Source organism: Zootoca vivipara, chromosome 6, assembly GCF_963506605.1.
Source record: "Zootoca vivipara chromosome 6, rZooViv1.1, whole genome shotgun sequence".
NCBI classification, from domain to species: domain Eukaryota; kingdom Metazoa; phylum Chordata; class Lepidosauria; order Squamata; family Lacertidae; genus Zootoca; species Zootoca vivipara.
Window position 1 is genome coordinate 2,271,204 of NC_083281.1, and position 13,026 is coordinate 2,284,229.

The 13,026-nt window shown below is 48.9% G+C and overlaps 1 protein-coding gene across 1 annotated transcript in view; it reads left to right on the forward strand.

Annotated features, from left to right (window-relative positions):
- ONECUT3 (one cut homeobox 3) overlaps positions 1-11,658 on the forward strand; it is a 77,614-nt gene extending 65,956 nt beyond the window's left edge. The window contains exon 2 of the mRNA XM_035119273.2: positions 9,129-11,658. Coding sequence (XP_034975164.1) covers positions 9,129-9,421 — 293 coding nt within the window. The 3' untranslated portion in view covers positions 9,422-11,658. The remainder of the gene's footprint in view (positions 1-9,128) is intronic.
- Positions 11,659-13,026: the final 1,368 nt, after the last annotated feature.

Genomic DNA, 13,026 nt, shown 5'->3' on the forward strand with positions numbered 1-13,026 from the left:
GAGTATGCAGTACTGCCGGGAACATGCGGTATGCGAGGGGGAGGGAGAGGGAGAGGTCAGGGTGCCAGGTCAATGGGAGTGGCTGCTGGGTGACTCCTGCTCCGACGAAGACAGCCGGGGTCTTTTTGGGGGGACTTCTCTATGTTCAAGACAACCCTGCTGTCTGTGTCTTACCTGCCAACAAAATTCACATCCAATCTTAGACTCAGCCACAGCAACGCTAGTACAGCTCATATATATATATATATATATATATAGAGAGAGAGAGAGAGAGAGAGAGAGAGAGAGAGAGAGAGAGAGTTGTTGTTGTTTAGTCGTTTAGTCGTGTCCGACTCTTTGTGACCCCATGGACCATAGCACGCCAGGCAGTCCATGGGACTCCTCCTTCGGCGATCAGCCTTCTTTATGGTCCAGCTCTCACTTCCATACATCACTACTGGGAAAACCATAGCTTTAACTATACGGACCTTTGTAGGCAAGGTGATGTCTCTGCTTTTTAAGATGCTGTCTAGGTTTGTCATTGCTTTTCTCCCAAGAAGCAGGCATCTTTTAATTTCGTGACTGCTGTCACCATCTGCAGTGATCAAGGAGCCCAAGAAAGTAAAATCTCTCACTGCCTCCATTTCTTCCCCTTCTATTTGCCAGGAGGTGATGGGACCAGTGGCCATGATCTTGGTTTTTTTGATGTTGAGCTTCAGACCATATTTTGCGCTCTCCTCTTTCACCCTCATTAAAAGGTTCTTTAATTCCTCCTCACTTTCTGCCATCAAGGTTGTGTCATCTGCATATCTGAGGTTGTTGATATTTCTTCCGGCAATCTTAATTCCGGTTTGGGATTCATCTAGTCCAGCCTTTCGCATGATGAATTCTGCATATAAGTTAAATAAGCAGTTAAATAAGTTAAATAAGATATATATATATATATATGAAGGCCGCAGGCGTGCCTTCCTGGGGAAAGCATTCCACAAAGGGGGAACCGCCACAGAAAAGCTTTGTTGCCACCCTCTGGTTAAGTAGCTTCATGAAGGAGAGCTGCATTGGTCTTCTATGACTTTTTCCTAACCCCATCAAGTCCCCAAACAGGGCTGTCTTAAGTATATCCGGCGCTGTGGTGCAAATATCCCTCCAGCACCCCTCCCCCCCATTTACCAGAGTTGCTGACCTTTTTACGGCGCTGCCGGCAGCTTTGCAGGGCTGGAGGGCAGTTCCTCTGGCGGAGAAGAGGCGGAGGCTCCGGGCGCAGCCCTGCTTCAGCGAGGCGGGCGAGGGTGGCGAGCTGATGCCGAGAGGCGCCACGTCTAACCTCCACCTCTTCCCTGGCGCCCTCCAGAACTTGGCGCCCTGGCGCCCTGCACCACTTGCCTCTATGGGAAAGATGCCCCTGTCCCCAAATATGCCTAGGTGTAACTTGTGGGATGTGAAACATAAGTAGCGGTCAAGTTACAACTTTCCTTTTTTGCCTAGAGTGGACATGAAAAGGGGGTGTTTGTTGCAGCCAATCGAAAGCTTCCTGTTTCCTCTTAGCCTGGAGCATCCTTCCTCTTGCATGTGACTATAGGTGGGCGTGGCCTTACCTGTGCAGGTAACAAAAGCGCAAGGCATGCAGCCATATCTCTCTCTCGCTTCTTTTTGACTTCCTATCATCGCTGGAGCAGCTTTTTAGCTAGAGATACTCTGTTGGCAACAGAGGACAAAGGGACAAACTCCATATAAGACAGACCCACATGTATATACTTTTTAACTAAGTCTGCCTTCAGGGACCCAACTGTGAACTGATGTAAGTAAACTTCTTTTACTGACTTTGAATAAGATTGCCGCGTCTTTATTCTTTTTAAGAGGAATTAAAAAGGGGACTTACCAGGAACATACAATTCAATACTGAATTGTATGATAGTGAGAGGCTTACACGAGCCTGCAACCAGCTATCTGCTCATAGCTGTCATCCCTTTTTTAAGGGGAAATTCCCTTATGCTGAATAGGCTTCCTCGCAGGAAAAGGGAAAACTTGACAGCTATGTATCTGCTGTGTGTGTAAAAGGGGAATATAAACTCTGCCAAGTAAAGGAACTTGCAAATGCAAGTTAGGAAGGACATTAATAAACAATATATCCTCTCCTGCCTCCCTGAACATTCCCACATAACTGCGTGTTAAAGACTAGGTGCTAAGCTGTGGGACCCTGGAGCTGACCCAACGGGGAATTTGATGTTCCTTTCCTATGACATCCTTTGTATGGATCGACTTGCATTTCTTTCTCTTGGAATACCAAAATTACATTTCCACTGGCGCCAAATTAGGGGAGCTGTTTGTTATGTATAGTTTTTCTTCGCGTATGAGGAAAAGAGAGAGGGAGTGGAACTGAGCTGCAATTTCTCAGGAGATATTCCCCCCCCCTGCTGAGATGTTCCTGGTTCTCACATACCCCCCCCCCCGGGGGGGGTGAGAAGGCCACTTTGAAGAACTTTCTCTGTTTTTTCTCTGCTGTGAGACACCTGCTATCCTAGCCTCTCGCCCGAAAACGGCGGCCCAGAACAACCTTATCCCCCAAGTATTGTGATAGCTAACAACACGACTGCAATTTTTTTAAAAAAATGCACCCATGTAGCAAAAAATAAGAATTCTTAGGGTGGGAAGGGAAAATAATCTGTGCATCTACCGCACTCCCAATGGTGAGCCCTGACCCTGAGAAACTGTCTGAGAATTTCTCCTCAATCCTGGAGAAATCAGGTGAAATTGTTACTCACACCTCTGTTTTCCCAATTTTTTCTGGCTGGTGGATTTTGAGAGGTCAGTTTGTGAATGGCTCTGAGCAAAAGGGCCTAGTTTGCAGATGAAGCCATAGTGCCACCTGGTGGCCAGCAGAATACATTGCAACAGGGTTGTGGCGGCTCAGAATGCTTTCAACTGAGATGGGCTTACAGGAATCCCTCTTGACGTCAGGTCAGCGGTTCGAATCCCTGCGATGGAGTGAGCTCCCGTCACTCTAACCAAGCTCCTGCCAACCTAGCAGTTTGAAAGCATGCCAGTGCAAGTAGATAAATAGGTACCGCTGTGGCAGGAAGGAAAATGGTGTTTCTGTGCGCTCTGGTCTCTGTCACGCACTTCTGTCCCGTTGTGCCAGAAGCGGTTGAGTCCTGCTGGCCACATGACCCAGAAAGCTGTCTGTGGGCAAACGCTGGCTCCCTTGGCCTGAGGGAGCGCCACAACCCCATAGTCGCCTTTGACTGGACTTAACCACCCAGGGGTCCTTTACCTATTATTATTACTATTATTATTATTATTTAGTCCAAACCCCTGCATTTACGTCAGAGCATTTTCTAGCTGTGATTCCTGCATTGCAGGGTCTAAATGACCCCGTGTGTGTGTGTCTTCCAAGTCTACAGTTCTACGATTCTATGACCGGGCCTCGGGCTCGCGGTCATTGATCTGCCAGGCACCCCCATTGCTTGCAGGAGTCTTCGCCCTTGTGCAAAAACCGCTGTGTCGTTGCTGTCAACACATGGAACGGGAAAAGAACCCCTCTTGATAACATTTCCCCCACTAACAACCAGAGCCAGCCCTCCTCCTAGCGCCAACCTTTTGTCGTTTGCCTAAGTCACCAGCGCTTGTATAATAGCCATGCGCATTGCGCATGCATGCGAGTGTGTGTCTGTGTGCAGGGCAGAAAATTACAGGTTGCATTGCAAAGGGGGCTGAGGATAAACAGATCCATTTAGGGGTACAGTGGAGAAACTGGCGCTAGATTAAGCTTTTCTTTTCTTTTAGATATTAGGCTGTAGCCAACCAAGTCCTATTTGCAGCAGCAGACCCACTGAAATTCCTGGGCCCAGGGTCACCCTTGTTTTTAATCAGTCTACTCTAAGTAGAATCGCATGCAGCTGGGGCCGTAAGTGTAGCTTCGCCGTTTTATTTAATCCTACCTTTTGCCAAGGAGGGGAGGCCCCCGGCGAGTCTGTGGAGCAGAGGAACATAGTGGCCTTCAACACAAATGCCCCCTGGAGCCTGTGAATGGCTAGACCAAGGCTGCCTAGACAATGATCCACAAAGAATGAGAAATATGAACAGAGGCTTTGGTGATGCTCTTGTGTATAGATCCGACTACAGCAGCTATTGATTCCTGCTCTGCTGAGCTGTAATTATATTGAATTGCAAAGGGACCTGTTAAGCTTTCTTCTTGGAGAGAGACCCCCCCCCTCCAAAAGGAAGGGGAGAATTTATTTGAGATTTACTGGTATCTGTGCTTAAGATGAGAGATGTTGGGATTCACTCTGTCCAGCGAGTAACTCCATGAGGAAGGGTGGCGGTTTCGTAAAAGGGCAGGCACTCTGCACATGTTCAGAAGGTTCGCCTGGTTTCCTTCATTATATATTTTCAGGTGCCAGGAGAAAATGTTCCTCTCCAACCCGGCTAATCAATATTCCTACCGCCTTTTAAATATGTCTGTGGGAAAGGGGGTGGGTTTGTTGTATTCCTTTATTTGCTTGTGCTTTAGCTTGCATTTTATTCCGTGAACTGCCTTAAGATCTTTTGATGAAGGGTGGTATATTAATTTAATAAATACTAAAAATGTAAAAGGCTGAAATGGTTTGCCTGGGCTAGGGCTTGATTCTGGCACCTAGGCATGGCCATGAAAAGGGCTCTTGAGCACAGGCAGTGGTAAATTTTTAAAGTGCAGGGCCTCCTCCTCACAACAGGCCACTGGACCCACGCTCTCCAGAGGCGAGCCCATAGCCACATATAACCCTTGTACACCAGGAGCACCCATAGCTCAGTGGCAGAATACAAGCTTTGCATGCAGAATGTTCTAAGTCTGATCTTTGGCAAGAAACATCTCAGGAAGCCTACAGCTTGGAGGGTTGGCACCTCCTGTTCTGGCCCCAAGGAGCAGCAAGACAAGTCGGGCATTTCAGCACCACGGAGACCTCCAAGGGGTGCTTGTTCTTGCTGATTCGGTGGGCAGCCTGCCAGTCAGCCTCAGTTTCCATTGCTCAGAGCCAGGAGGCTGGTCTATATTCTCAGCCAGTGACTCAATATCCCGGTCGCTGCTGGACCCTGGGCACACGAAGACCTGGGCTGTCCATCAAGATTAGGCAACACTGGGCCTAGAGGGAATCATTGTCCCAAGCCCCATCTTTCCATGGCTTACACGCGGAAGGCCCCTGGTTGAACTGTAGGAATCATCTTGGGGAAAACCCTGCCTATGTTTCACCTCCACAGCTGCTTCAGTATATGTGGTGCGAAAGGGTTAGTTTTGGGCTTTTGCCCAAGGCCTAGGACCCTCGTACTTACGGGACTGTCTCTCCCGGTATGCCCTGCAGAGGACCTTAAGGTCCATAAATAGTAACACCTTAGAGGTCCTGGGCTCGAAAGAAATCAGATGAGCTTCAACTAGAACCAGGGCCTCCTCAACGCTGGCCCCGACCTGCTGGAATGCTCTGTCTCCTGAGAGCAGGGCCCTGCGGGACCTGATTTCTTTCCGCAGGGCCTGTAAGACACAGTTGCTCTGCCTGGCATTTGGCCTGGAGCCAACCTGATCCATTCCCCCATTTCCCCATTTTCCTTTCCTTTCCGTATGAGGCTACATTTTAATTTTAATTTTAATGTATTTAATCTTAAGTTGTATTTTAATCAGCTGTTTTATATCTAGTGTTAGGTGCCCTGAGCCCGGCCTTGGCCGAGTGAATCTCCACCCCTCTCTCTTCCTCACGAGTCATCACTACGGGACGTGCCGTCTGCCTTTGAGCTCTTTGCTCACCTACTTCCAAGGCATGCCGTGTTCTGGGGGGGGGGTCTGGAATGCTCTCTAAAGACCCTGAGTCTGAGCTGTCACCCTCCTGCTGCTTCCTCCTCCTCCTCCTCTCCCTTTATCCCCAGCTTTCCCCCCCCCCACCTGCCTCTAAGCTGTGACCTCCCCTCCAACCCCTGTTGTAATTCTGAACTGTCTCCTCCTTCTCTGGAAGGGCCAGGCTGAGGAGCAGGAGGAGGCACCCACCTTCCCTCCTCTGCCCAGTCTCTGACTGCAGACTATTAGGAAATAATATTGGGGATCACTGGGTATTAAGAGTGCTAACATAAACCATACACCCCAGTTTCCCAGTGGCCCTTCAAAGTACGCTTCACGCAGAGTTTTATAGAAAAACAAAATACGCAAACAGAAGTTGACTTGGCTAAAATACACCACCAAGAGTTTGAACCTAGCATGAAACCCCTGACTAGCAGTAGACCTGCTTAAAGTATACAGAAGTAAAAAACAAAAGGTTGGCTTTCTCTAACAGAAAAACAAACTGACTCAGAAGAGACTTTAAACTAAAGATAAACGCTCCCTCTCCCAGCAACTTTACATACCCACATTCCAAACCTCCCACACAACTCCCACATGAAATGCTTTCCAACAGAGCCTTATATACATGGAGTAGAGCCCACACCTGTGAGCAATTAAACAGAAATTACCGGCACCTGTTTTTCTTAAACAGACAGTATTGACATTAGACCGGCTCAAAAGCAACTTCGATTATTCAAGAAACCCAACACAGACAACCCCACTTGGCTAGGCACTGGGGTAGGTTTCACCCGTGCCTTGTAGAGCTGGGCTGACGCTCCCGGCGGGCCCTGCGCCCCCTGGCAACATCCAAAGGCCGTGATCCAGTAGGCGCTGGGGTGGATTGCTCTCTGTGCCTTGCAGAGTCAGGCCCAGGCTGCCCCCGGGGCCCAGCACTGACAGCAGCAACAAGCAGCTCTGGCTCGCTCAGCCCTACCTATTGCCACCCCACCAGCCACACTTACCTGACCTGGGGGGTCCTGGATCACAGGCTCTACTGGTCAAAACGGGGGCCTCGGCGATCACCCTCTCCTGCCAGAAACAAACCAGGACTGCTCCAAGGAAGTGGCAAAAAAATGGAGCACTAGGTCTTGGTGGGTCGCCAAGTGGATAACCAGCCAATCAGGACTTTTTTTAAAATAATGTTTCCCCTCTTCACTTCTCACTTCCTTCTGTGGCCCCCTAGCATGCTGTGAGCTCCCCCATTGCACATTTTCACCTGTGGCCCCCTTGGAATATTCTGGGGGCCCCCCAGGGAGCCACATGTCCCCAGGTTGGGGAACACTGATGATGCCAATGTATACATGGAAGACCAAGGACCAAATCAATTTTGTGAGTTGATGGGAAGCTGCTGGGGGGGGGGTTGTAGGCTGGGAAGAAGGGATGAAGGAATTGGTGGAGGGCGGTTTTGCCTGTCGCAAATGCTTTGACCCAATGTCTAATTTTGCCAATCTTGTTTCCCCCCCTTTCATTTTTAAGCTTTCTGAAATTTTCGTGTGTGTGTTTTTTTAATTAAAAAAATGACTTTTAAAAAGATGACTTTTAAATAATGAGTAAATATTACCTGTTGATGTGCCAAAAAGGTTTATATCTTTCATTTGTTTTCCTTGCAAGCATCTGATGGTCATAGGGTAGGTTTTTTAATTCCTCTGCTGGGTTTTTTTTGGATTGAGAAACACCCAAAGCTTCGCCCAGTCTTTAAAAAAAAGGAAGAGAGAGAGAGAGGAGAGAGAGAAAAATACTAATAATTAAAATTCATACTAATAATTGAAATTTGATAATGATGCTTGGAGACAGAGGACACATCACCACCGCGCACCAGAGAGGTCTGGAAAACAAGTCCTAAGGAATGGCGGAGGGAGGTGGGTACGTTTAGCCTGGCGAAGAGAAGACGGATATGATAGCCACCTTTCAATATCTGAAGGGGCTGTCACTTGGAAGACGGAGCAACCAGTGGATTCAAATGATAAGCCAGGATTATTCCAGCTAAACCTTAGGGACAGACAGAGAGGAAGATGGCGGGCTCTCCAACCTTGGAGGTCTTAAGACGGAGATTGGTTGGCCGTCTGCCGGGGACTCCTTAGGGGTGGCTCCTGCATTGCAGGGCGGTTGGAATAGAGAAGCCTTGAAGGTTGCTTCCAACTGCTATTTAAAGCACTATATAATATCACTTTAGGGACCCAAGTAGCTCTGTGGGTTAAACCACTGAGCCTAGGGCTTGCTGATCAGAAGGTCAGCGGTTCGAATCCCTGTGACGGGGTGAGCTCCCGTTCCTCGGTCCCAGCTCCTGCCAACCTAGCAGTTCGAAAGCACGTCAAAATGCAAGTAGATAAATAGGAACCGCTACAGCGGGAAGGCGTTTCCATGTGCTGCTCTGGTTTGCCAGAAGCGGCTTTGTCATGCTGGCCACATGACCTGGAAGCTGTACGCCGGCTCCCTCGGCCAATAATGCGAGATGAGCACGCAACCCCAGAGTCGGTCACGACTGGACCTAATGGTCAGGGGTCCCTTTACCTTTATAATATCACTTTAGCAGCCGTGGCCTCCTCCTGCAACGAATCCTGGGGACTGCAGTTTGTTTAAGGGTGCTGAGAGTTTATCAGGATCTCCCCCATTCCCCTCACAGAACTACAATTCCCAGAGATCTCCGAGAAGAGGGTTGGATTGTTAAATGGTATGGGCTGCTGAGCAAGGTTGGCGCCTAGTTCCCTAGTTCCTGCAAAAGAAGCAGGAGGCTTTGTCCAAATGTGAGATTTGCACCCTCTGTAGACGAAGGGTGCAGAAATTGGGAAAAACTGGGTGAATCTTTTTATAAAAAAAAGAAAGAAAGGGGGGGGAGAATACAAAACACAGATACATTGGAACCTCGGTTTTCGAATGTGATCCGTACCGGGAAACCGTTCGACTTCCGAAACGTTCAAAAACTGAAGCAAGTTAGTTCCGGAAGCATTTACTTACGGGAAACTCAAAACGGAAGCCGCGTGTCACGTTCAACTTCAGAAAAGCGTTCGGAAACCGCAGTTACTTCCAGTATCTCCGGCGTTCGAAAGCTGAAGTGTTTGACTTCCGAGACGTCTGAAAACCGAGGTTCCACTGTAGCCTTAATGAAGGACCACAGAAGAGCCAATGTATTTTGGGGGGGGAGGGAGGTGCCCTCTTGCCAGGGGAAGGGTCAGAGCAGAGTTGTTGCCATCTGTATGGGGGGAGGGCCCCCAGAAAAGTTGGAAGAAGCATTGTCCTGCATCCGTTTGATGGCTGTGTTCTTTTGTCTCCTCCTCTCCCCCTCCCTGCTTCCTCCTCCAACGACATCTAGCATGCAAACGTAAAGAGCAGGAGCAGCAGAAGGACCGGAACCTGCAGCCGAAGAAGCAGCGCCTCGTCTTCACGGACCTCCAGCGCCGCACCCTGATCGCCATCTTCAAGGAGAACAAGCGGCCTTCCAAGGAGATGCAGATGACCATATCACAGCAGCTGGGCCTGGAACTGAACACCGTCAGCAACTTCTTCATGAACGCTCGCCGGAGGTGCATGAACCGTTGGCAGGAAGACCCAGGAGCCAACCCCGGGGTTCCCTCTTCATCTACAAGCACTTTTTCCAAAGCATGATCTCCTCCTCCTCCTTCTCACCTGCTCCCTACATCTCCCCCCCCCTCCGCCCTGTCCAACTCCACACAGCAGCCAGAAAGCTCATCATCGCCTTCTCCATGCCGGCTCTCCTTCTCCTCACCGCCATGCACACACCTTGAGCCATGCGCCACTCATACCTCAAACACAGCACCAGGTGCAATTGGAATGCTGCTAGACCTCTGGGAGCATCCATGCGTCTTAGATGCACAAGAGCCCTTGCCTAAAAGCTGGCGGCTGATTTGCAGAGGGGCACTTGCTTGGCGCCATCTCCCAAGCAGCCCCCAAAATCTTTGGCTTAGGTGAGAGGCGCCATTTGCCCCATAAACAAACAAACAAACAAACAAGCACCCAGCTCAGAGGGTGTTGTGCCATTCTGATGGCTGGGCAAGGGGGTTAAGGGGCTGATTTAATTGCATATGTTCTCAAGGTAGTCTGTTTTGAAGTTCCCGTTATGGGGGAGGCGAAAGCCATATCGCTGAGGGTCGGTGGGTGCCTTGGCCAACTGAGTGTGTGCTGGATGCCTTAAACACAGCCCAGCACTGGGCAATTGTTGGGAGGGCAAGTATCCATGTAACCCTGTCAAACTGGTACACCTTCCTTCTGCCTTTCCCCTGTCCCTGGGTTTCAACCCCTAGACCATTCACCTTTCAGTAGTAAAGCATTTGCTTTGCATGCGAAGAAATAAATAAATGCCAGGCAACTGCAGGTATGGCTGGGGGAAATCCCCAGCCTGAAATCCCTGGAGAGCTGCTGCCAGTCAGTGTAGACAGTGCTGAGCTAAATGGACCTATGGTCTGACTCAGTATTAGGTAGATTTCTATTTTCCTGCCATGGCTACCTTGGCACCAGCAATGGTCTTGCATTCTAGGACACAGCTGAGCCCCCAAGTTTCCAGACCTCTTGCCCTTCCTCCCCCCCCAGCTCCATTTCAAACGAGGGCCATTGTCGCGAAGCTGATAACAGCCCTTTTGGATGTGTGTGTGGGGGGAAAGGCAAGCGACTGTGTCGCATGGGAATGGTTTGCAATTCGTTTGGGGACAAGCTGTTGCATCCTAGGCAATGGCAAGTGGAATCAATGGTGGAATGTATGAATGGCGTTTATGGGGTGTCTCTCAGTTTGCAAACCAAAAATGCATGAGGGGGCTGAGAAAGTTTTTAAAAATAATCATGATGATGATGATGATGATAAAACCAGTCAGGAGCATGGCATTTGTAGGATAAACAAGGGGAAAGCATGGAGAACCATCTTTGCAAGCATCACCAAACATTGCCATTCTGTCCTCACGCACATTTGTTCCCCGCTCACCTGCTCAACACCCTTCCTTGCATCCCATTGTCTACGCAGCTCATGAACAGAAGGCGTCACTCTCCAAACCAACCCCTCCACGAATAGATACCCTAACTCATGGCCAACTGCACAACAACATGATTCACATCCACCAAAAGGGAAAAAAAAGACAGAGCAACCAAAAAGTGTAGGAGAATGAGCCGAAGAGAAGACTTCTTGTTCTTGTTCTATCAACGATTCCTCTCAAAGGAATTCCAAGCCAAAGTGTGGAAGGGGGGGGGGAGTAGCAACTCATCCGAAAAATACCCCTTCCTCCTCCCCCTGGAATCAACTAAAGCTAAGTTGCACTGCGTCACTTCGAGAGAGAGAGAAAATAAGCGGGTCACGAAGCACATTTTAGGTACATAATTCGGGTATTTAAAAGAAAAAGAGAGAGAGAGAAAGAAAAAGCTTTAATGAAACCAAAGGAAAGGAGATGACAGGATTTTCGCTCTTTTTCCCGGACGCTGGACCGGCAGCTCGCCTTCTGTCTTGACCTTGGTTTCCCTTCCAGAAGACAGCCCCCAGACTGGATTGATTCTGTCCATCTCCTCACAGAGTACCCACAAGCCCCCCGCCCCCTATATCCTCTTTTCCTTGCCTGTGCTATCAACAGAGAGAGGTGAGGAATTAGAAATGACCGATAGGATAGGAACAGGGGCCTCAGGGTGGACAGGGGCCCGAATTGCGAATCTGCTTGCTAAAACAGAGATAGAGATATATTTAAGGACAGATCTATACATGGTGGGTGGCGAGAAATGCAATCCTCTTTCCCACCCACCCCGTCCCCATTCAAAACCCTGGAAAAAGAAACTCTACAACAAGCTCAAAAAAAAAAAAAAGGGATCTCTGGCAACGTATGAAAGATAACTGACTATTTTTGAGTGTGTGCATGGGTGTATGTGTGCCAATCAACAGCCTGCCTTAAAAAAGAAAGAAAGAAAGAAAAAAGATAGATACACCACAATTCTCTTCTTCATTCCTGGAAGGAGTGTTGTCTTCAACAGGGGCCGGCACCATGAGTCATGAGTGACTTGCAAAGGCAAAATAAAACGAGACAATGGCGGACGAGGGACACTTTCACGAACCAAGCTTCCCAAACGTTTGAACCCAAAGGCCTGGAGGAGAGGAAGTTGAGAAGGCCTGGGGGGCAAGAGAATCTCACCCTCGCCACCTCCCCAGTAAATGTGGGGTTCTTTGTGTGTCTGTGTGTCTTTTGATTTTTGATTTTTAATGGGACAATACCAAATTGATGCGGGTAAAAATAGCACCATCTGTGTGGAGTTTTTTTCCCTTCCCCTGTTGACTTTACGTTGAAGGCGAAGTGTTAAATCCACGGTTAGGCGACTTCTGGAATGAGGAGGAGGAGGAGGAGAAGGAAAGCCACACCATCGGATAATATTATTTAATTCGAAAGGAGGATGGACTTTAAAAAGAAGAGGAAAATAACTTTAACCAGAAACCCACCCCACCCCCCAAGATTATGCCCCAATCTAGGCTATTGAGGGGGTGTGACCACCAGGGGGAGAGATGGTTGAACCAACCAAAACAGAAGACGGAACCATGTCTGGAAGGAGGGGAATGTAGCAAATGCCGAGGTGTGTTTTGCCAAAGGAGGAAGAGAGGGTGCGAAAGGGAAGGGAAGCAAATATATATATATTTCTCTCTCCGCCCAGTGCCCACCCCCCTCCAAGCGCCCCCTATTTCCCCCCCCCATCCTGTCTTGTCTTTGTCGTGACGTGTTGATGCTAACAGACGATGGAGGGCGAAGACAGTGGATTTCTGTACCTGATTCTGTGGAGTATTTAAGGGCTGAGAAGCCACGCCAGAAAAAAAAAGAAAGGTAATAAACGGGGGCCTGACCTTGGCTAAAAAAAAAAAAAGAGCACCCCAAGGACAAGGAAGCTTTCGACGAGCGACTGGCCCCCGAGCGTGAAAAAAAAGGACGTTTGTAGTGAGACCCAAAAAAATATAGGCTACCTCACTTGAGTTTTCGAGTTTTTCGTGATTTGAGAATCACACCTGATACCAAAGATTTGTTCCCCTTGCCTGGTTTGTGGTGGAATCTAAACACTCCCCCCACCCACCCACCCAACCTACCTTATCCTCGTTCCCATGCTACTGCCATAACCCTTCCTAGATGGTTACGCCATGAGCCCCCCACCATGACCCATAGATGATGTAGCCAACCTTCTTCCTTCCCAAGACCTCCATACCTTGCTCTTTCGATTGCTCCCCCCAGAGAGAAAGAGAAAGA